The sequence below is a fragment of the Megascapheus bottae genome, chromosome 3, assembly GCF_031878675.1.
Source record: "Megascapheus bottae isolate mThoBot1 chromosome 3, mThoBot2.hap1, whole genome shotgun sequence".
NCBI classification, from domain to species: Eukaryota; Metazoa; Chordata; class Mammalia; order Rodentia; family Geomyidae; genus Megascapheus; species Megascapheus bottae.
The window spans coordinates 25284629-25309805 of NC_143511.1; the positions used below are offsets into that span (position 1 = coordinate 25284629).

The window sequence follows — 25177 nt, forward strand, 5'->3', positions numbered from 1 at the left end:
CAGCCTCATAGCCTCTCATCATTCATGCAAATACAACCTCAGGCACTGTTCTTGCCCTGAAGGAAGCCATATATCAGGTTTGGAGTGTAAAATATTATCTTCTGTTGTGAGTAGGATGCCTAATGGGCTATTTGTCAGAACTAAGGACCTAAAGGTGGAGTGTCAGCTGATGAGAAGAGGAAGAAAAACCGGCAGCAAACCTATGCGGCTGACCATAAAGATATCCTTTCAAGTGAACGCAAAAGGAGGTCACTTGACAATGAACCATTCAGAGAAACAGATGGATGTGAGGAGAGGCTTCCTCAGTGGTTTCCATCTGAAGCTGCTGATTGTTTTTGCTCAATGATATGTAACATTTACTGCCGAGAGGTAAAAAAAAGGCAGATTTGCAATTGTATGCTTGAGCACTTAATAAGAAGGAAAATAGGAACTGAGGCATTTTTTTTTTGGTGGCGGGGGGAGAGGGCTGGAAAGTTAATGGTTTATGATTATACAGGTCTCTAAATCAAGTGAGATTATTTAATAACTTCCAATAAACAGTAAGACTCACTTCCTTAATGCCCAACTTTAAAAAGCTAGTGGAACTGATGGCTCATGCCTATAATCATAGCTATTCAGGAGACAGATCAAAGCCAGCCTGGGTAGGAAAGACAGATTCTTACTGCAATTAATCACCCAAAAGCTGGAGTCATGGCTCAAGTGGGAGAGGACCAACATTAAGGAAAAAAGCCCATGTTTAAGATCCTGAGGTTAAGGCTCAGGACCAACACTGAAACAGAAACAACCCAAATCAAAAACCTTTATGGTAGCCACACACCAGTTAGTCACACCTATAAGTCTAACTACTCACAGGCGGAGATAGGAGGACATTGGTTTGAAGCCAGCCCGGGCAAGAAATGTCTGTGAGATTCTTATCTCTAATTAACCACCAAAAAAGTGGAGGTTTGGCTCACATGGTAGAGAACCAGTACTGAGTTAAAAACAACATAAAAAAAAAAAAAGCCTAAGGGACAATACCCAGGTCCAAAGTTCAAGCCACAGTACTGGCACACATACATACACACCAATGTAACTGGTAGTCCACTGTTAGGAGCATCTTTTCCCCCTCTTGTCAGAAGCCATCACTTCTGGGGACACAGCCCTGCCCACTAAGTGTCCCAGGTCTGATTGCAGCTGGCACTTGGATGCTAAATAACCACTCTCCCCCAAGTCCAACCCTGTTTCACACAAAGCTGGAGGTCTGAGGTAGAGGAATCGTAATTTCATTAATTTAATAAAAAATCATGGCTTCATCAGGGCTACACTTCGTCCTGGATGTGTTCATGTCCACTAAACATTTAACCCTCATAGTGCACTAGGAGCCAACCAGGATAGGGATTCATGGTATTTTATAGAGGGGGAAAAAACTGAGATTCAGATCAATGAGAAAATAAATGCCCAGCATTGTAAAGATCTTGCATGTACCCTCTTTTTAGGTTTAATTTTTTTCAAGCCTTTTTTTTTTTTCACTCCTGGCAATCACAACATTTAAAGGCATCTTCACCTTGGGTGTGTGTGGTGGTGGTGGGGTGTCTGTTCCATGCATTGTAAGAGATAGCATTCCTATTATCTCCTACTTCCTCATGACAACTTACAGACAACAATGGTACTTGTTCCTTAGGGGGCTGGGGGAAGAGCAGAGGAAGAACTGAAGAATGCTTAGAATGCCCACGTGTGATTGCCAATGCCTCTGCCTCGAGACCAGTGGGGCTGAGACTCGTCACAATCACTGTCCAATGAACACACATAGACATGCCCATTAAGTTCTGGAATGTGCTTCCAGGGAGCATTTTTGGTCACCTTTAAAAAGGTTTAAAGAGGGGCAGGAGTATGGCTTAGTGGTAGAGTACTTGCCTTGCACGAAGCCCTGGGTTTGATTCCTTGTTACCACATCCACAGAAAAAGCCAGAAGTGGTGCTGTGGCTCAAGTGGTAGAGTATATTATACAGGTCTCTAAATCAAGTGGGATTATTTAATAACTTCCAATAAACAACGAGACTCACTTCCTTAATGCCCAAGTTTAAAAAGCTAGTGGAGATCGTGGCTCATGCCTACAATCCTTGCTATTCAGGAGACAGATCAAAACCAGCCTGGGCATAAGGATAGTGCCTAGGCCCTGAAATCAAGTCCCCGGACTGGCAAAAAAAATCTTTTTAAAAGAATTGTCAGTGCACAGACACAAACCAGCTCCCTTCTCCTTCCAAGTGTTGAAGTGGCATGTATCCAACTTTTGGGTAGCTAATTCATTCGCATGGTTCAATGTTAAATAGTCACAGTTATATGTACAGATATTGAGCCCCAACTTGGGGCCCTTGCTAATTCTTTGTAGTCACAGCTGATGTTATCAGCTGTGTTTTCTAAGGGAAGTTATATAAAAGAGTTATATTTAAACAAATGCTTCCTCTTGCATCAAAGTGACTCTGGGCCACTACCTTATCATGTTTTTAAAAAAACCCACAATAAAAGACATCTGTCCTTGTAAGTATAGTCAGGGCCAAATGTTAGTCCCTCCCACCTCATTGCTGCCTACTGCCTTAAACAGGAAAAGTGGCTGAGACCCTGGAGTGAAACCCAATCAAGGTCTCCAAAAATACAGTAAGAAAAAATGAAAGAAACTAGATCACTGGGGTCAAGGATTCCAGCTGATATGTGTCTTGGTTTAGGTGATTTCCTCTGGGACATGATGGAAAATGGTTAGAGACTCATTGGTACCAATGAGTCAGTCCCCTACCCTACCTAGTCACAACGGAACCTTGTGTTGTCAGAACCAGAATCTCCCAGGGGACTCCTATTGTGGGCATGCCCAGGAAGGACTGAGAAAAGCAAGACAAGGAAGGGAAAGATGTACTAAGGTTAAAAAGAAGGGGAAACAAATGGTGGCAACATACACTTCCAATGCCAGTCCATGCTCAGGTGGCTGGGAAATGCTGTCTGTTTCAATGGATGGATTTCAAAATGAGGACATCCTGTGGCAGGTGATTTTGATCATCTCTCTCTGACCAAGAACTGGTAGGTGACCTGGCAGCTATCACTGAACTTCCCAGCCATCTGTTGGCTTTAGAAGGGTGGAACTAGAATGGGTGGGGGGAATTTCTTCACATTTAAGGTAGAGAAGCTCGGAGCTTGGATCTCCAGCATCCGAATTTTTTATCTCAATGTATTACCAACCTTAAAGCAAATTTATGCTCCACCTCCTGTTTCTGTACAGGTAGTCTCACACGTTGTCTCTCTCTTTGTTGTAAAACACAAGACACAAAAACAATGCAATCTTCTTCATCCTCAAACCTATTTTGTTCTTTTAATGGTAGGAAGATTCTGGCACAGTCACTGTCATTGACAACATTCAATCTTTATTGTGTATCAGTTTTTCTTGTGATTTTTTCAATATTTTAATGTTGAAATATTACTTAGTATTTGTAAGTATTTTAGTATTTTATGTATTTTCCCTATAATTCCAGCACCCGAGGGGAGAAGGCAGACAGCCTGGGCTATGTAGCTAGCTATATCTTACGGATACAAAATTAAAAGCAACCTTTCCTGCCCAAATTTTATACCTGATTCTGGACCAAGCAACAGAAAAGCCCTCCTGTGTCACTCTTCCATGACCTCACACATTTACACACTGTCATTGGGTTTATGCAGTCATTGCATGATGTTAAGTCTTCTACATAGAAAGTCAACGTACTTCAGAACCCACGACTCACTGCCTACTATGGCAAGCATACACACATGCAACTGAAATTTCACTAAAATTAAGGTGGAAAAACTGAATTCCTTAGTCACATTTCCAATGCCCACCCGTCACTGGTGCTTGTGGCCACGTATTATAGTATTATAGTAGACTGAAAACAGTTCTATCATCATAGAAAGTCCCTTTAGATGACACTGGACTTGGACATAATATTCAGACTCCTCAAGCCAGCAGCACACAAGGCTAGCTAGTTAGCTGTTACTCAGAGCCACCCCACCCTTCCAAGATTGCATGCTACCCCTCCTAATCACTAACAGAACATGTGTTCAGACCAGCCTCAGCTGTTCCTCCAACAAGCCATGCTTCTTCCCCTGCTGCACCCAGGCTCATCTGGTTCTCTGTTATGTTGCACGAGTTTGTAAATCAGAAGGTGCAGTAGCCGAGGAGTGACCCAAGGCAACGAGACATTAGGAAATTTGTATCCCAGCAAAATGTTCTGTTAACTAACAAGCCTGGAGAAAGCTCCAGAAGGCCATAGTGAAATGGAAGCTCATGAAGACTCACAAGATGGTGACATGAAATGCCACACATTGTAGCACTTAATATCCATTTGAGTTATTGTGCCCCCCCCACACATGGGACCATGTTTGCTGTTGTTATTTTTCTCTCAAACAAACTGTAAAGTCATGGGAAGCAGAGAACAAATCTTGTAAGCATTTCTTTTGCATGGTTTTCTTTCATGCCTTTCTTTTCTCTGGAGGTGGCAAACTGGCTATAGCCTCACGGGACTGTGATTCTATATATATAGATAGATATAGATATAGATATATAGAGATAGAGATATAGTTCAGTTGCTGATTTAAAAACACAGGGCTAGGCACTGGTGGCTTATGTCTGTAATCTTAGCTACTCAGGTGGCTGAGATGTGAGGATCACAGTTCAAAGCCAGTCTGTGGAAGCAAAATCTGTGAGACTCCTATTCCCAAGCAATCACCTGAAAACTGGAAGTGGTACTGTGGCTCATACTAGTAGAGTACTAGTCTTGAGCTGAAGAGCTCAGGGACAGCCCCCAGCCCACATAGTTCGATACCCATGATTTTCTCTCTGTCTCTGTCTCTGTCTCTGTGTCTCTGTCTGTCTGTCTGTCTGTCTGTCTGTCTCTCTCTCTCTCTCTCTCACACACACACACACACACACACACACACACACACACACACACACACACAGAGGGATACTACATATCAGGATCCTTATTTCTGGTTCCCTAAAAAACAAACAAACAAACAAACATTTCATAGCAGCCCTGAGCACACGCTGGATTAGCATGTTATCTGTCCTCTAAAGAATGATGTATAGGCCCGGGAGTTTGGCCTAGTGGTACAGTGCTTGCCTAGCATGCACAAAGACCCAGGTTCAATTCCTCGGTACCACATATATAGAAAAAAGCTGGAAGTGGTGCTGTGGTTCATTTGTAGAGTGCTAGCCTTGGGGAAAAAGCCCAAGGACAGTACTCTGGCCCTGAGTTCAAGCCCCATGATCGGCAAGAGAGAGGGAGGGAAGGAGGGAGGGGGAGGGAGAGAGAGAGAGAGAGAGAGAGAGAGAGAGAGAGAGAGAGAGAGAGAGAGAGAGAGAGAGAGAATGGTGTCTCATGATGATTTCCTGAGTTCCCTTCTTTCCTGTTTGGCCCCTATAGGCTTTTGTATTACAACTCTTGCGAAAAACACTCAACCAAATTAACAAAATAGAAATATTGTAAATACTTAGGTGGAAGGGTATCAATGTATGTGAATTAATGCACCTTCTATCTGGCAAATATCATGTAACCCTTCTATTAATTACAATAAAAATATATGAAAAAAAGAAATACTGTAAATACAGCAGGGCAGCCCTAAGTGCCTATATTAATGATTGCCATGTTAAGCAGTTAAAAAAAATCAAGCTCCTTATTCTAGCCTGTAGCTAATCTGCATTAGCCCCATGGATTGAATCTAACCCTTCTTCCTGGGCTTGTCAAGAACTGATAATGGATTAGGGAAATGGTCAACTAGAAGAGCAAAAAGCAGGTGGGGCCTAAACAATCATGTGCCAACAGTCAAGAAACAGAGAGTACAGGATGACCCCACAGATGCTGAGTGTTCCCTAAATGCATGAAAAAATCAGCACACTTGTGACGCTGAGTGCTGTCGGACTCCAATAATTTTGGAGCTTCAGTAGAAACCCAGATCCAGTCTAGCCAATGTCAGGGGCCCTTATCTCTTTGATCACCCCATCATAGACTTGTGTGTCGTACAATTGTTTCCATGCCTGGTCTCCCCCAGTCAGTTGTAAGTTCTCATAGACTCTCTTAGGGGCCACTGATCCAACCAGACCCCAATCGTACTTCCATGGAATTGAACCCATATTTCTTCATGTTGTTTGCAAGGACAATTCCCTTTGAAGATTTTCAATCAGGATTTGCTGGGTCTGAACATTTTCCTTACCTCTCACTTATGCAAGGATTCTTTTCTGATAGGAAATGTGGTTAATGTGCCATAAACAATAACTCGATGAGCTTCCCCAGGCTCATAAAGACATATTTCTCCTCTAAATGTGTATAAGCCATATGTTTAGTAATAACACTCAAATGATGCTGGCAAATGATGCCTCATTTAATATTAGCTAGTTTCCTTATTCTTAAAAGTAGGGTTATGATTTGCTTATCTCTTGCATCTGACAATTCTCCCATTCTCGGACTTGTTTCAAAGCTCACAGCCAGCCATTTCCTGCTTCTGACCTCAAGGTCTTTCATCTGGGAAAAATGGTTTATCTGGCTTAGAAATAAACATACTTGCATACTTGTAAGAGCACCAATTACCATCTCTTCGAACACCATCATTAACACCTCCTCTAGTTTGAAGATTGTTCTGCTTAATGGGAAAGGATTCAATTGAAAAATTCAATGGGCCTTTGATCTGTCAGTAAAGTTACACTTTCTCAGTGAGTCTTGTTTTATTGAGGGCTTAAGTGTCCAGATAATAGACCAGCTTTTTTTAGGATGCTTTTCTTAAAGGGACTATATACTTCCTGTGGAATTACCTATATTCCTTTCAACTGTATTTTTCTTTCTTGTCTCTGTGTGTGTGTGTGTGTGTGTGTGTGTGTGTGTGTGTGTGTGTGTGTGTGTGTGTGTGTGTGTGAGAGAGAGAGAGAGAGAGAAAGAGAGAGAGAGAGAGAGAGAGAGAGAGAGAGAGAGAGACAGAGACAGAGACAGAGACAGAGACAGACAGAGAGACAGAGGGAGAGGGAGGGAGGGAGGGAGGGAAAGAGAGAGAGAGAGAGAGAGAGAGAGAGAGAGAGAGAGAGAGAGAGAGAGAGAGAGAGAGAGAGAGAGAGAGAGAGAGAGAGGGAGGGAGGGAGGGAGGGAGGGAGGGAGGAGAGAGAGAGAGAGAGAGAGAGAGAGAGAGAGAGAGAGAGAGAGAGAGAGAGAGAGAGAGAGAGAGAGGGAGAGAAAGGGAGAAAGGGAGAGAGAGAGAGAGAGACACAGACAGAGAGAGAGACAGAGAGATGGGACTTGAGCTTGGCCTGGGCGCTGTCCCTGAGCTCTTCCACTCAAGGCTACCACCCTACCCCTGGGACTGGGCATTTTCCCTGGGCTCTTCAGCTCAAGCCTACCACCCTACCCTTGAGCCAAGCCCCACTTCCCTTTCTGGAGGTTAATTGGAGATAAGAGTCTCAGGTCCCTTTGTGCCCCAGCTGGCTTTGAACCTTGACCCTCAGATGTCAGGCCTCCTGAGTAGGTAGGATTACAAGCGGGAGCCACCGTGCCCGGCCTTTTTTGTTTTTTTGTTTTTGGTACTAGGAAATCAAACTCAGGACATTGCACTTGATAGGCAGGCACTTGCCACTGAGTTATATCCAACCCCTATATTCCTTTAAAAATCAGAATTATATAAAAACTGCTCAATGCTAATCACATTTAAAACAATTGGTGTTTGGTTAAGTGCACATGTACATGTTCATGCATGTCTTTGTTCTTGTTATCTATTAAAAACAATTTTTTTTGCCAGTACTGGGGCTTGAACTCAGGATGTGGGCACTGTCCTTAGGCTTTCTCAAGCATAGATCTCTACCACTTGAGCCACAGCACCAATTCTGACTATTTCTGTGTATGTAGTATGGAGGAATTGAATCCAGGGCTTCGTGCATGCTAGGTAAGCACTCTACTTAGGCCAAACTCCCAGCCCAAGTATTTGTTTTCATAATAACTGAGTTTTAGCTTTTATAACTTTATCTACATTTGCTGAGTCAAATATCTGTGAGAGACATTAATGGTAGAATCCTAGAAGTTACAGAATAAGTTCATCAAGATGTCACATTAATCACATTTCCTATTATGAATGACTGCATTATAGCTTATAAATGCCATTTTATTGATCATCTGCCTTCTGGGGCAGGACACATTCAGAAAATGCCAAGATGTCAGGATCATGTGTTTCCTATTATGAAGGCATCATAAAGGAGCTTTTGTAGGTCAGAATAAATCAAGAGCTCAGTCCACTTCGATGCTAATCTGAGACTGACCTGAAGCTAGGACAGGCTGTCCAGTCAGTGTAAAGGTTCCTCTGCATTGATCAAATTCATAGTCTTAGGCAAATGAGATAAACTTTAGTTTACTTTCCATCTGTGACTAAAAATAACAATGCATCATTACCTTTTGCCAGGTATACACACTGTGTGTGTGGGTTCTTGGCCTTGAGCTTGGGGCCTGGGCACTGTTCCTTAGCATTTTTGCTTAAGGCTGGTGCTCTACCATTTGAGCTATAGCTCTACTTACTGTTTTTTGCTGGTTAACTGCAAGCAAGAGTCTCTGATTTAGCTGTTAAGGCTGGCTTCAAACCATGATCAGCTGGGATGACAGCTACATAGGCCCCAGTGACTGGCTCCAGATATACAGATTTTATAAAGAATAGTGTAATGTTTCTGCGTTCTTTTCTCTAATCGCATTGTCATTATAGATGATGACCTCTTTTTTTGTATTTCTCATTTGTGGCTAAGTGAAAACATCAGATAAAAGACATGCCATGGGAAAAAAGGACATTTTTTTTTCTCACATAAAGACCAAACAGGAAATGCTTCATGTGAGTACTGTGGCTTGAATATGTGGTCAGATCATACGATTAAAGTGATTTGTGAAAAAAACAAAACAAAAAAAAAAGAACAAACATCTGACTAGCCATTCATCAAGAAGAAAAGGTAAAAAGGAAATTTAGGATATAATAAATCTTCAGCACTCAAATCTCTTCCTGCATGGGGCAAGTAGTTTTAAAATATGTACAGTCAATATTTAATCAGGAGTAGTGAGATTTGGGGACATAATCTATCTATAATATTGGTATGGAACATTAGCTGGTTGTGTAGGAGTCGAGAATTTATCTCAAAGGAAAGATATACTGTATGAAATTTATCAAAGGAAAGATATGGTGTATGAATTTATTTCAAAGGAAAGAGATCTGTATGAAATTAGTGAGACATAAAATTGGAAAAGCTTCAAAAAAAAAGAATGAGCATTTTAGACTTCAAGTTCATTTAAAATCCAAAAAGTCCATTTAAAATCCCAAGATAGGGGCCCAGATTTTGGCCTAGTGGTAGAATGCTTGCCTAGCATGCACGAAGACCTGGGTTAGATTCCTTGGTACCACATACATAGAAAAAAAGCCAGAAGTGGTGGTGAGGCTCAAGTGGTAGAGCTCTAGTCTTAAGAAAGTCCAAGGACAGTGTCCAGGCTCTGAGCTCAAGCCAGGACTGGCAAAAAAAAAATCCCAAGGTAGAAAATGCTCAAAATTTTGATAGAAAGTAGTATAAGAATTCCTGCATTGGACAGAGATCACCGTACCACCTTCAGAGCCTTCTTCTTAGGAATAGGAAGGGTCTTGTCTTCAAATAACCATGGCCTTTCAATAATGTATATATACATCACGATCATTAGGCAGGTAGAGAAATGGCCGCCCCTCAAAAAGGAAATATTCTCTTACATAAAGACTGAAGAGGAAATGGAAATGTCTCAGTCCCCTGACCTGAATATGCGGTCAGGTCATATGATTCAAGTGTTTTATGAAAGAAAAAAAAAAGGAACAAACATCAGACTAGATTTCCATCAAGAATAAAAGGGGAAAAGAACATTTAAGATAGACTAACTTTTTTTTTTTTTTTTTTTTTTTTTTTTGCCAGTCCTGAGCTTGAGTTCAGGGCCTGAGCACTGTCCTTGGACTTTCTCAAGGCTAGAGCTCTACCACTTGAGCCTCAGCACCACTTCCGGCTTTTTCTATATATGTGGTACCAAGGAATTGAACCCGGGTCTTTGTGCATGCTAGGCAAGCACTTTAACCACTAGGCCAAATTCCCAGCCAAGATAGACTAAACTTTCAACATTCAAATCTCTTATTCCTAATCCTTGAGATCTATGAAGATGTTACATTATATGCCAATGAGCAATGAAGGTGGCAGGGGGCAGTAAGGTTCCTGACCTCTTGACTGTAAGAAAAAGAAATGACCCTGGGTAATCAAGGGGGCATAATGCTATCTTCAGGTCCTTTGGCGTGTCAAAAGAATACAGTCTGAGAAAGAGCTCCCTGGCCATAGCAGGCTTTGAACTGAGAGGGAACCATGATAGGGAGAATGTGGATCACCTCTAGCAGCTGGATTCTCTGATTTTTCCAGAAGGGATGTAGATCTATAGACACTAGTTAGAGCCCTGTCAGACTTCTGGCCTTTAGAACAATTGATAACGTACTTATGTCACTCAAGTCATTGTGTCTTGGCCTAGCAGATATAGTAGCAACAAGAAGGCAAGCTCCTCTGGAAGGAGATGAGCCATTAGAAAAGAGCTCCATTTTCTGAGGTGAAGAAAGAAATAAGACACTCACCTTTTTGTAGGTTTTCTCTTCATGTTGTTTGGCAATTGCTGCATCCCCATTTTCAGCAGCCGACGACATCTAGAAGAGAAAAATATTCCCATCTGAGTGCAAACTCCAACTGAAAAAAAACTACATATTAAGACTATTGTTAACTCAAGAATGCATTTTCAAGTTTTTTTCCTTGCAGTTACTGCTGTTATTTCTATAAAAGGAAAAAAATGTCAGGATATTAAAAATGAAATCGGTCGCTGGGTACAGTGGCTCATGCCTGTAATCCTAGCTATTCAGAAGGCTGAGATCTAAGGATAGAGGTTCAAAACCAGCTTGGGCACTAAAGACTGTGAGACTCTTATCTCCAATTAATCACTAGAAAATGGGAAGTAGGGCTGTGGCTCCAGGGGTAGGGTGGTAGCCTTGAGCTGAAGAGCTCAGGGATAGCACCCAGGCCCCGACTCCAAGCCCCAGGACTGACAAACAAAACAAAACAAAAAAACCTGAAATCAGTGCTCCTCATCTTTCTCAAACCATACTTCTACATTGTTTTGGTCGAATACTGAACTCTGTAAAGCTTGAAGTAAGATGCTACAGATCCCCAAACCCATACCATGTATAGAAGTTTTTCCTACAAATTATCATCTGGAAAATATGAAAATATGAACCAGAAAAAAGCACTCTCAATTCTACTTCCTTTAAGCAACTTCACTATTCACATTTCTAACATTCATGGTTCTACCTTTTGTTCTGTGCATTTTTATGTAAAATATTATAATGTCATCATGGTTGGTATTTTTCAATGAACATCGCTTTTATGGAATTTTCATATTGAATGATACAAATCTCATGGTAAGAAGCTGGGAGTATGGCCTATCGGAGAGTGCTTACTAGCATGCATTAAGCCCTGAGTTCAGTTCCTCAGTACTACAAACACAGAAAAAGCCACAAGTGGGGCTGTGGCTCAAGTGGTAGAGCACTAGCCTTGAAAAAGCTGAAGGACGGTGCTTTAGGCACTGAATTCAAGCCCCAGGACTGACAAAAAAAAATCTCATGGTAAGAAAAATTACTTTATTGCTAAGTACAGCAGCACCTGAATCTGCACCTTATGTTCAATACTATAGATGATAATGTTGAAATTGAAGGATAGTTCAGGCAGTGCAAGGATTTGTTTCTGCAAATAATACAAATAATTATTCTGAGCTTGCATCTTTTTCCAGGTTGAGGTGTGTGTGTGTGTGTGTGTGTGTGTGTGTGTGTGTGTGTGTGTGTGTGAACTAGATTCTGGAATTACCAAGTTATATTGTTCAGCTTTTACTGTATACTGCTACATTTCTTTGTTAGACTATATACATTCACAGGCATCACCTTGGTTAATCACACACTTTGCCATGGCTGTTACCATTTTAGATTATCTGCTAAGTTGACAGGTAAAAGGAAGCCTCCCTGATTTAAATCTGTACCTTGAAAATGACTAGTGAAGGGCAACATTGTTTCTGCATCATTTTAAGGTCTGTGAATCTCTTATTTTGAGTTTCAGTGTTTTTTCCATCCATCTATTTGGATCTTAGTTAGTTATTGGTTTTTCAAGCCAATAATGGTTATTATTAATGCTTTTGTGAATATTTTTAAATTTTAAGGTTATTAGTCAATTGCTAAGCATAGTATTACTGTTTTCCCATGCTGTATGTCTTTTCATTTATTTTTATAGCTATGGCACAGAGAAGTTTAACACCTTTATATCCTAAAACTATTGAGTATTTTATATCTTTTCCCAATGCTTTTAGAAAAAATACTATTCTCATTGAGAGACAGAGGTATTTCTTTTTTTAATATATTTTTTATTGTAATTAATAACAGGGTTACATGATATTTACCAGATAGAAGGTGCATTAATTCACATACATTGATACCCTTTCACATGTCTTGGTACCCATTACCCTCCCTCCCTACCCCCCACAGACAGAGGTATTTCTATAACTATTCACTAAGACTTTCATATTTAATTTCATCTGAAATTTCAAAGCTAATTAAGTCTGTGATTGAGAAAGGGTAAGTATATAATCAGGAAATCATCTTGCTGAAAGGTCTTATTTTAAATTGTAGGGATAGAAATTCTGACTTTATTACAAGTCTTTGAAGCACATCTATAAATCTTAGGCTTTTACTAAATGCAATATTTTCTATATCACAGAAGGTCATTTCTCTCACTGGAGCTGAATAATTGGCTTCGTCCCAATGTCATCAGCCTGATATGACCAAAGCCATTCAGGAAAATAGACGCATGGATCATACAAACTCATCTTATCATGTCTATTACTAGTTGCCAATTAGACCACCCTTATCCCTTCTTCATTTTCCATCTTTCTTTGGGTCCATTTAACTTGTCCATATTAGAATGGGAAAGCCCTAAAAGACTGCTGGTCCATAAACCAATGCTTCCCAGTGTAGTTTAATTTGCTTAACGAAGAACTGATTTTTTTACTCATCTTGAAATACCATTTGGTAGGTTCTGAATACAATTCTAAGAAAATTAAGAGGCTTTATAATATCAGCCTAGAGTAAAAAGCCATCTTTCTGTTCAATAGAGCCAAGCACATGGAGGCCTTCCTGAAAAAATGCTACCTCAGGCATCATCTCTAATGCACTACTGATTTTTAAAATGGAAGTACTTCCAGAGGGCCTCTGAAAGTATGCTTGAAAAGGACCTTAGTGAGAAATTGATCAAATGGCATGAAGGAAAAGCAGATGATGAGAGGGTCTCAAACTATCTATTATTACTTTGAAAATCACACCTGACTTTCTAGTGGGGAAAAGGAGCAGAAAAATGGGCAAACTTCTAATTTAAAAAAAAATCAATCCTTCTCTCCTAGCAGAGGATTACAATAGCTCAAAACCTAGGTACATAATGTCATTTAAGATGAGACTAAACTAGGATATGGAAACAAGAGCTTTATCTTGTGTGATTGTTGTTCTTAATGTACTGTTATTTCTCTTCTTTTTTTGCCCTTATGGTTAATTTCATATTGTTACTGCATCTGACTTTGTTACTTGGTATACTGTATATATGTTTATTGAAATAGGAAAGGGATTGGGGGGAAACAAGATGATTGGGAGGGGTGGGTGGGGGGAAATGGGGACAAAAACACAAGAGCAAAAACACGTGTGAGAAGTAATGTACCTACTACCTGACGAATGTAACTGTAATCCCTCTTCGCATTATCCCAACAATAAAAAGAAAACACAGAACTAAAACAAAAAAATTTTTTTTCTCTTTCATTAAAAAAAAAAATCAATCCTTTCCAAGGGGCTGGGAGTTTGTCTTAGTGGTAGAGTGCCAGGTTAGATTCCCAGATACCACATATATAGAAAAAAGCCAGAAGTGATACTGTGGCTTAAGTGGTAGAGCTCTAGCTTTGAAAAAGTCCAAGAACAGTGCTCAGGCCCTGAGTTCAAGGCCCAGGACTGGCAACAAAACAAAACAGATGGTGATAAAGAGGGAGTGATTGTCACTAGGATTCGAAGTATTTGTTTTGCCTTCATTAGAGTCATGTTGGACTCAGGTCACACAATATGAATCAGGCACATCAGGTAGAAGAGACGTGAACTCCTCGGGGAGAAACTAGGAAACTGGTTACACGGTATGGTGGCTACTAGTTGTTCTTAGACTTGGCATACTTCATGCCAATTATACTTCATCATTTACAATAAACCAATGATTTGATGTGGAAACCAAGGTAACAAGAGCTCAAATCCCACATTTCTCCATTCATGTCATGAAAGAGATGGAAAGGTGGCAAGACATTCTCAAATGTACAGATGATAAGCATTAGGTTTTTCACTGCTAATATTTTTCTATATTCTTTAAGTATGCATTCAAAAAAGAAGGAATCATTCTATTAAAAATTGTATCTGCAGATAGTAATTAATGGCAGAGACCACACCTCTTGAGTTTTCTTCCTTCACTAAATGCTCATTTGTGTTGCTTGAGGTTTGCTTTAAATTTGGTAATGTCAATGTTAAAGGTCATGAACTAGATACATATTTTATTTAGCATATTTGTAAATAAACATACAATGAACAAGCAAAGGCTTATGCCATGCCAGTCAGACTCAATTAAAAATATAGGATTTATTTCCTTACCTTTGTCAAGGAAATGGCAAGTCATCTGTTGTTGGTACTAGTGGGAAGTCTATTCATTATGGAAATTGTTTTCTTTCCTGTTAATATAGAAATCACTAGTCAATATTTATTCATATCCCCGCTTCATATCCCCCAAAGAATCAGAGGTCGATATAGAGATACATACAATATAAGCAGTTAAATTTTTTTGCTTTTGTTTTTGTTGGTCATGGGGCTTGAACTCAGACCTGGGCATTGTCCTTGAGCTCTTTTGCCCAAAGCTAGTGCTTTACCACTGTGAGCCACAGAATCGCTTCTAGATTCTTGGTGTGTAATGGGAGAAAAGAGTCTTCTGGACTTTCCTGCTTGGGCTGGCTTCAAATCATGATCCTCAAATCTCAGCCTCTTGGAGTAGCTAGGATTACAGGAATGAGTCACCAGCTCCCAGCAAGCAGTTGAAATTTAAAGAAAGAGATGTGAGTCAGGGAGAGCAAAAGATAAGCAACAAGATGATTCCAGTAGTGTGGTTCATGTTTGGAAGGAAAGCCACCTGATCTGATATGATGTGGAATAAACTGTATCTCTAGTTTGACTTTGACATCCCCAGTTTCCATAGCAAAGAAAGACACATCAGCTGCTAGATATTCAATGTCCAGAAGATAAGAGAAAAATAGTTGGTCAAACGAACCATAGGTATTATTGGACTGAGAGTCCGGAAGCACACTTTTTCCATGGGTGTTCAGAGAAGAGAGTTCTCTTTAAGTGTGGACAGAATTTCAGTATTGTCCCTGCCAACTGTATTTTTCTTCAGATGCTTAAATGATACAGCTTGAAAGAATGGTTTGATAAATCTCATCGGCTATGTTTTATTTAGAAAAGATGCTATTGAAATCAACTTTTCACATTTTTTTTTTGGCATTGGGGACTGAAGCCACAGGTGTCAGACCAGGGTTCTGCTACATCTTCAAATCTTTTTATTTTGAAGCAAGGACCCACAAACTTGTCTGGGCGGACCTCAAACTCAAAATCCTCCTGCCTCAACCTCCTGAGTAGTTGTGATTACTGGCATGTATAACAATGTCTTGCTAGTAATCAATGTGTGTGTGTGTGTGTGTGTGTTGGTACTGGTGCTTGAACTCAGGGCCTGGCACTGTCCCTTAGCCTTTTCTCTTCAAGGGTGGTGTTTTACCACTTGAGCCACAGCAGAACTTCTGATTTATTTTTGGTAGTTAATTGGAAAAATAAAGTCTCACAGTCTTTCCTACCTAGTCTGGCTTTCAACCATTATCCTCAGATGTCAGACCCTCGAATAGCTAGAATTACAGGTGTGAGCCGTCAGTGTCTTACAACAATCAATGGTTCAAAATGCAGAGAGGTATAAAGTAAAATGAATCAGGTCCTATCCTAGCTCCTCCCAGAGACAACCAATGTGCACAGTTCATTGTATAGTTTTTGAAACTCCCCTGTGTGTTTGTTTAGGCACACTATTTTATTTGGAGACAGGGTTTTTCTACATAGTCCAGGCTAGTCTTCAATATGTGATTCTCCTGCCTCACTGATGAGATCCAAGTGGTGGGATTATAGGCACACACCACCATAGTTAGCAGGAAGCCATGGGCTTCTTGAGGCAATCGCTTTCAATGACCGGGCAGCATTCTTCCCCCACAGAGGCAGCCCAGGCTACGAGACTCCATCCTGCACAGGAGTTTGACCTTGTACTACTTTCTGTGCTTTTATTAGTTTTCCTGAGTTTCTCTGACAAAGCAGCATGAAGTACAAGGGTTAAAACAACACACTATTTTCTCACAGTTCCAGAAGGTACTAGTCCCAAATCAGGATACCAGGGTGAGATCCTTTCTTCTCCCCACAAGCTTCCAGTGGAGCCCATCATTCTTGGCGTCCCTTGGCTTAGAGTTGTATCATTTCAATTTTGACCTCTGTCACCACATAGCATTCCCATGCACTATACATGCCATCTTTGTCTTATGACAAAGATACTGGACAGCCAGGCGCTGAGGACAGTATTCTTCAATGGGCTTTGGAAACTCATAACAGTAAAAAATGAAGAAAAAACCCATAGGTTTTAAAATTTATAGGGTCACTTTCTAAGGAGTAAATCTAAATCAAACTGGAAAACAACCCTTGTCATAGTTTCCAAAGTTAAGATTTTGGTTTTGGTTTTGGTTTTTTCAGACTAGGAAATAACTCAGTTATATTAGGAAATCATAGTCTCAGATTTTCTTTTTACAAAAGATATCTGCCTAAACTCTCAAGGAAATGCAAATAAACTGCCTATTATGTATTTGCATACTGGAGGCCACTTACACATACATATGTTCAGACATATGGTGTGTTACACATTTGTATGTTTAGGAGCTATAAATATAGAACCATGGGAAGTCTCTTACATGCCATGGAAAGCTCTCCTATTTGTACTGATAAAAACAATTTAAATAAAGTTTCCGTCCATTCATCCAGTATTTATATAACCAAACCACTGCCAAAACCAATTTCAAATGATGGCACCTGCTCACTTTGAATCCAAATGGAGCACAATCAAAACAAATGGCAGGGTTCTTATATTCTCTCATAAAGTACATTCATCAGTCCTCAGAATGGCTTCCACAAAGAGAATAAACAGAATAGCTATAAATGCTGATGACAAAAGGCTCAGCATAAATGAACCACTTGTCGTTCATTTCCCCAACAAAGGTTATGCTAAAAGAATTCATAAGCCTTTTCAAACCCAGCCTCCTTGGCAAACACTGGACAGAAGAAAGCTGCTGATGAAAACAGTCATGAGGCCGGCTGCTTAGCCTTTCCTCAAAGTACTATTATTGCCCGATTTTTCTCTTGACTTAATTTTCCTCCTGAATATGCAGAGACCTAAGGTGTTTGTGTGGGTTTTGTGGCAGTGCCAGAGATTGTAGGGGAAAGGTCAGGACGGTCGATATCATTGCAGGCATGTGGGAAATGGACCCAAGAAGATCTAACATTTAAGGAAAAGCATTTTCCCAGATACCTATGAGCTAGTCATACAGATTCTCAGTAGTCAGATATCTCAGCTACGCATAACTCTTAACAGTCTCTTCTCCAGTGGTAGGGGACATCTGGATTCCAGTAGACTTCACAAAATTGTATTTTTCTTGTATGGCTTACCTTCTCATATGTCATTCCTTATATTATGTCACACTTTATTTCCAAGCTACTTCCTTTCATCCTTCCCCTCCCAGAAGTATTCAATTATTACCATAATTTTATAAGCCATATGCAATGAAGCCAGTTATGACTGGTAGAGAAATGGTCTCAGCAATAATCAATCCAACCTATTGGACTTTGCTTCTGCAGCACTCTGCAGAGTATGTGGTGGAACTATTTCACCATTTTTCAGGAAACCAAAGCAACACAAATCTCCTCTTGGGCTAGAACTCAAAGGACAGCTGACAGGTTACCCCTAAAAAACTCTGGGTCAGGGCCTTCTTTGCTGTGTGGGTTTGAAAGAATATAGAAGAGTTTCTTAGCATGGAAGACGCTGCTAGGGACAAAGGAAACATGTTGCTCAAGAGAGAGAGAAAAAATTAAATAGCTTCCTGGGCAATTAAATGCCTTCCTGGGGAAAAAAAACCTTAAGTTTAAATAGCAACAAGCAATAAGAGTGATTACAAAAACAAATATCAAATTAGAGGGAAAACCATATTAAAATGACCACATAAAACATATACTTCAAGCAGAAGGGTGTTCATTAGCTCCTATAGTCCAGGACTCTTTTATATGAGGTACTTTAGAATCTCCAACAATGAATAATATATTCCCTGTTGTCAAGGCACACAAATTAGAAGCTAAAACACAAGTCCAAGCAATAATGGGAAGGTCTTTAATAGGATTAGTAGCTAATGCTTTTACTTGGCTTTGCTTCTAACAAGTATTCAGTCACCACAGTCAGATGGCTTATATGAAAAATTCTAAAAAATGCAATAGAAATCGGAAAGCCAAAAAAAAATACCAAAGGCCAAGAGATTATCCGTCAGCTATTCATCGCTCTATATTAAATTCCTCAAGCATTTGACATGTGCTTGGCTGTGTGCATGCTGGGAAGGGAGCTTCTTTCAGTGAACCAAGGATAGAACTGAAGAATCAAGACTGAAAAGAGAAGGAAGGGAATCAAGGGAGGTGATAAGTGAGGTGGGCAATCCTGAGGGTGGTTGATATGTCAGAGTGGAGAGAGGAGCTGTCAGAGGATGGAAGGGGCAGGAGAATGTCCAGTAAGAGGAGAAAATTATCCTGAACCAAGAGGGCTTAATCAAGTGGAAGGAATAATAATCAGCTACAGGCTGGGCAGATTTGGTAGGCAGTCACAGATACAAGTTATAGGACACCTGCAGAAAGCCTGTGTGTGTGTGTGTGTGTGTGTGTGTGTGTGTGTGTGTGTGTGTGTGTGTGTGTGTACACATGCTTGAACTCAAGGCCTGGGTATAGTCTCTGAGCTCAAGGCTGGCATTCTACCACTTGAGTCAAAGCTCCACTGCTTTTTAGTGGTTAACTAGAGATAACCTGTTAATAATCCTGTCTAGGGTTGGATTTGAACTGACATCTTTAGATCTCAGTCTCCTGAGTAGCTAGGATTACAGGCATCAGCAACCAGCACCCAGCTGAAGCCAGTCCAATTTAAAAACATAATTGCTAGCGGGTAGACAAGATGCAATGGAAGACTGGATTACAGCATATAGCTCGAAGACCCCACAGTAGTGGTGGGAGTCAGGTCCATCTGGTGATGGGAACAAAGGAGTCCCACGTGGTAACAGTAGAGACAAGGAGTAGCTCAGATCTGAGAGCCAAAGTTCACAGCCAGCCGAGGCAGGAAAGTTTATGAAACTCTTATTTCCAATCAACCACCAGAAAACCAGAAGTGGAGCTGTGGCTCAAAGTGGTAAGAGCACTGGCCTTGAGTGAAAGAGCTCAGGAACAGTACCCAGGCTCCATGTTCAAGCCCCATAATTACCCTCACCACCTTGCAAAGAAAACCATTGGCAGTATATAATCAGACAAGATGCCAAGAGAAAGCTCTGTGTTGACAGACAGGCAGACAGGTAGGCAGGCAGTCACAAATAATTCTGCGGCTTGATAATGCTCCTCTGACTAGAAACTGGGAGAGATCCTATGTCTTCGCTATACATCTACCATTCACTGGAGCACTTTACAAGAAGTCTGATTCTTAGTGTTATGTAAGACAGGAGCATGTTCTTCATGAGCTGCCATCAATTCAGCAAAGGCATGGTCCCAACCTCCACTGTCCCCCAACCCCAACCCAATGTGTACCCACCCCCTGCCAGCTGTACCCTAACAGGACAGGTAATGATGGCATGTGGATGGGATCAGGCTCTGGTGCCACAATGCCAGCTTTTATGTGTATACTGCCATCCAGCAGCAGGATGGCTTTCTCTATCTCTGCACCTCATCATTGTCATCTGATAGCAGGGGACAGAACAGGGCCTCTTGCAGGGCACCTCTGTATCCCCAGCATGCAGTATACGCTCCAGACATTTAGCTTTATTAATTCCAGCCATTCTCAAAGTCCCTGGTGCTTGATTTCCACTCTGCCCCCTACTCGAGGCAAACAGCCTCAGTGCCCATAGCTCCCAGATTCACATGCTTCCCCTCAAGTCTCAAGAGGACTCCTTCCTGCACACAGCACACAGGTTCCAGATGGCCTCTTGCCCGTGCTCTCAGTGTTTGCTGTCCTTACAGCAGCCTCTCTGTGACCTAATTTGCCAATCTCCAAAGCCTCTCTCCTCTGAGCACTTCCTGGAGGAATGCAGGGCTTCCTGCCAAGATTTCAGGCCCCCAGTTAACACAACCACTTAGGTTTTCAGGTGATTCCAGACTCTGGTGGCTCTCAGCTCTATTAATAACAATGACAGCTAAAAACACACACACACACACCCTACCCTCTGGTAAGTTAATCGTGGATTAACTCACTGAATTCTCCACCTCCCTCCCCGACCTCACCCCCCACCTCTGTTATTAACTGCATTACTTAGTTGCAGAGCCTAGTGAGGCAATAGGTTAAAATTGTGCCCATAGGACACACTGGTGGAGTCCACATAGAAAGGCACTATCCAGTTTCAAAGTGGTGATCTTAACCATTCTACTAGCTCTGCCTATTTTAAGAGTTCCCTTATTTCTTTTCTTTCTTTCTTTTTTTTTTTTTTGCCAGACCTGGGGCTTGCACTCAGGGCCTGATCATTGTCCTTGGGCTTTTTTCCTCAAGGCTAGCACTCTGCCACTTGAGCCACAGCACTACTTCTGGCTTTTCTATGTATGTGGTACTGAGGAATTGAAGCTAGGTCTTCATGCATGCTAGGCAAGCACTTTACCACTAGACCAAACTCCCGGCCCCTCCCTTATTTCTTTAAGTCTCTTCTACTGTAATCTCTGTGTCCCGTCCCAAGGGATGAGGGTCCCTTTGTTTCCATGACATGCCAACCTACAAATTCATATGCATTCATTTCCCAAGTGTTGTCACAGACAACAACCTATGCACAATCAACTTTCAAATCTCTGTGGCACTGATGAAAGAGCAGACTTTCTCCAGTAAGGGTCCCTCTTCGTGTGATTATCTGCCATGACCAACATTGTCATCTGACTAAGATCCCCTTTCCTCATTTTTTTTGAGGGGGAGTCACCCACTTAAACAACAAACTGGTGTCCTCAGACATTCTGGCAATAATGTATAAATCAAGGGAGATGTGTTAAAGAGGCCAGCTCAACTGAGCAGGGCATCTCTGTTACTTGTCATGCATTCTTGCCTTCAGTTCACAGAGGGTGGACTTGACAGGGCAGGAGGAAGTTTCCCACTTCTCCCATACCCTGTTTTGTTTGTCAGTCATGGATCTTGAACTTGGGGTCTGGGCACTAACCGTGAGCTTTTTATTTTGGTCAAGATTAGAGGTCTACCACTTTGAGCCACAGCTTCATTTCCAGTTTTCTGGCAATATAAGGAGATAAGAGTCTCATGGAGTTCCAGGCTGGGTTCAAAACACAATTCTCACACCTCAGCCTCCTGAGTAGCTGGGATTACAGGCATGAGCCATTCACACTTAGCTTTTTCTTTATGTCTGGCTTTCTCTCTATTTCTCAGGCTACTTTTTCTCATTTCCGTGGCAGGCTCTCTCTTCTTCAGCTGCCTCTAAAATATTCATGATCTTAAGGATCCCTGCATTCATTTTCTTCTCACTTCCTCTGAAAAATTTCCTTATTACCAACAGTTGAACTGCAGTCTACTTGGGACGACTCCAAATAACTCATAAAGTCAGATCTTTTTCCTGACCTTAAGATTTACACTCCCAGTAGCTTTCAAGGATCCTATATGTCTTACAGACAAGATGAATCCAATGTGCTCCAAGGATAGCTTGGCATCTGTCACAACATTCAGAGAAAATTACCACTAGCCATCCAGTTGTCCAAACCAGTGGCTATCCATGCTCTACCTTAACTCCCTTGGATGGGGGTGTTAGCCTTCAAATTCCTCCTGATCCATATCTGTAATGTTCTTTAACTCCATTTTTTTCCTCTCTGCATTTTTCCTGCCACTATCTTAATTGAGACTTCATCATCCCTTGTATAGATTATTGTTCAGCCTCTTAATTAGTCTGCCCATTGACATTGCTAAGAGAATTTCTCTGTAATGCAAATCGGTCCATGCCATTCTCCTTTGAAATCCTAGCATGGCTTCCCACTGCTTTAGTGCAGATCTCAAAATCTTCAGAGGACCTCTAACGATCTGGCCTTTTAAACTCATTCCTGGCTCCCCAGCTCTAGTGTAGGTGCTCCTACATGAATTGACTTACAATTCCCAGAATGCATCAGGCTCTTCCCCTCTGCCTTTGTGAACACTTCAGTGCTAACAATAAATACGGCATTCTCTTTCTCCAGCTTCTGGTTCCTTGTTCCTCAAGACTGAGTTCAGTCATTACTTCCTTTGATGAATCCCCTCCTGCCCCCGTGGGGCCAGGGTCTCTCTTTTGTGCTCCCAAAGTGCTCTGGGCCTACCTATCTCTATCAGGAGTTTACTGACAATGCTATAACAATTACATTTCTTTCTTTCCTCTGTCACCCACATGACAGCAATTACTATCATTACTACCTATTTATTTGTCTATTTATCATAATGCCTGGCACCAAAGTTAAGTATTTATTGAGTATTTAAGCATGTCTGGGTTTTTGTTGTTTTTGTTATTAGAAAAAGCTATCTGCAAGTACAGAAAGGAAGTTATAGTTCCTTAATGTTTCAGAACCGAAAAGAGATGTTTTCTTTTTCCTTCCTATTCTATTCTATGATGATAAATGGATAAATGTTTTATTTACAAAGTGACATAGAGAGATGAAAAAGTAAGGTATCAATCAAGACTCTATTGCTCCCTCCCTTCTTTTCTCCCTTCGTTTTTCATTTGTCTTTTCCGTGTTTCAGTCTCCAATTTCTTCACACAAATTCTTTTGAAAGAATAATTTAAATATATGGTGGGTGCCAGTGGCTCCCACCTGTAATCCTAGCTTCTCAGGAGGCTGAGATCAGACGATTGAGGCTTGAAGCCAGCCAGGAGAGACGAATCTGAGAGACTCTTATCTCCAATCAGTCAGCAAAACACCTTGGAGCATCAGTACCAGCACATACAGATACAAAACAACAACTGCAATAAACTCTGATTGTAAGTGCAACTCATATCTATTCTAGAAACATTGGATAAACACAGAATGTTTATCTAAGGGCCAATACCAACTTCCTCATCCAGAGTTGCCCATAGCTAGCTAGCTCACTGGCAGGGCATCCTGGTCGAATTTTCTGTGCTATGCTCACATGCTGACTCCAGACTGGCACCAGAAGCTGAAACTGGCTGAGAATGCCCTGGGGAAGAACCCACGTCATCCATTCCATCCAAATTCAACACAGCATGAGTCACAGAGCAAAATCAGACCCTGGGTAGCAGCCATTCTAAATGTGAAGACTTTTCACCCTATGATCTGGCTTGACAGCGTGGCGCTTTTCATCCTCCAACTCTGCAGGAAGGGGTAGTTATCTAGGAGATTATTATTTCAAAACAACAAAAAAATGTGCCCCTTTCCCAAGTGTTAATACTGCTTAAGTCCCCTAAGAATTTTTAAGTTCTCTCATGCCCAGGCTTGTTTCCTTGTGGAGATCTCCTTGGGACTTTTCACCAGACCTACCAGGACTACAGCCTTGTCGCCTGGCACAGCATCGTTTTGGTAGAAGGCAAGCAGGGGTGGTCTGAAAACCAAGCAACACTTTATAATACCTATGGGCCAGGCCAGTCCACCTATATGGCTGTAGCAGGTGCTAACTGACAGAGGCCTTGATGCTAGAATAAGTCATGCATGGCCTGTAAGAAGTTCCACATATGGGGCAGTCATGGCTCTACCACTTACAAATGTACTCCCTTTGCTCCCAACCACATAAGGGTCATGGAGAATTTGGAACTGTGCGTGAGGAGAACCCATTTATATCATTCTTATCTAATCTCAAGAAGCTTAAGACATCTCTGTCTGAATAAGTTTTCCAAGCACCTTCTCTGAGTGAGCAAAGTACATCTCTGTAGAAAAATGGGGAGTCATCTCTTCTGAGCATATTTCATGTACTACAAAAAAAACCCTCCTTCTACCACCAGCAACACAGAATTCAGCAACTGTAAGTATGGTTGGAAATCAACATCCATGCCCCACCCCCCCCCACCATATCTTTCAAGGAACACTGCACAAAGTGTAATGCCATAGTAAAGCTTTGCTGTTACAGACACCTTTGATGGTGTGGTGTGGAATGAGTCCACCGTTAAATTAGTAAGAAGCAACTAGCTGGTAGGGTTTACAGAAACTATAGTCCAGGCTGAACCTCATTTGTCTCTACAGTCAAACAGTGAGGTACTGCACAATTCATTCAGTTAACAAACACTGTGTGTATAGGCCCTATGCTAGATGCTGGAAAACTACTTCAAACACTGCAGTCTAAGGAAAGATTCATCCTAACATTTTAAGGGCGCATGGAAGAACAAACATGCAGGCCCATATCTCATAAGTTGTGGGGCTTTTTCTTCTCTTGCTGGCCCAAATGTAGCATCTGCTACCCTCCAGTCTCTCGTTCCACCTGCTTCAGTATCACTATTTTCATGGAGTTCCTCTGAGTAATGAACATGAGAACGGCAGGTTTTTGTAAGTTTCTTTGGAGAAATATCTGTGCTTTGTTTCCTTTTGATACAGAGTTGGAGGATTTCCTTATATATTTTGACATTCATCCTTTATCAGCTATATAATGAGTCAATACTGTTTTATCATTCTGCTCTTTCGCTTTGTTGACTGTTTGCTTTGTTGTACCTAAACTTCTCAATTGGATATTGTTATTGCTTCCAGTCTCTGTGTGGCAAGAACGAGCTAA

The 25177-nt window shown here is 41.2% G+C and overlaps 1 protein-coding gene across 4 annotated transcripts in view; it reads right to left on the reverse strand.

Moving 5' to 3' along the window:
- The window catches only part of Pip5k1b (phosphatidylinositol-4-phosphate 5-kinase type 1 beta), a 226747-nt gene that overhangs the window by 117745 nt on the left and 83825 nt on the right, over positions 1 to 25177 (reverse strand). For 3 of the 4 annotated variants that reach the window (XM_090329680.1, XM_090329681.1, XM_090329683.1), the window contains 2 exons: positions 14758 to 14834; positions 10633 to 10701 (listed from right to left, as the gene is read on the reverse strand). In XM_090329680.1, the coding sequence (XP_090185806.1) occupies positions 10633 to 10701 (69 nt within the window). In that variant the 5' untranslated portion in view covers positions 14758 to 14834. The remainder of the gene's footprint in view (positions 1 to 10632; positions 10702 to 14757; positions 14835 to 25177) is intronic. The other variant, XM_090329679.1, reaches the window with a different exon arrangement.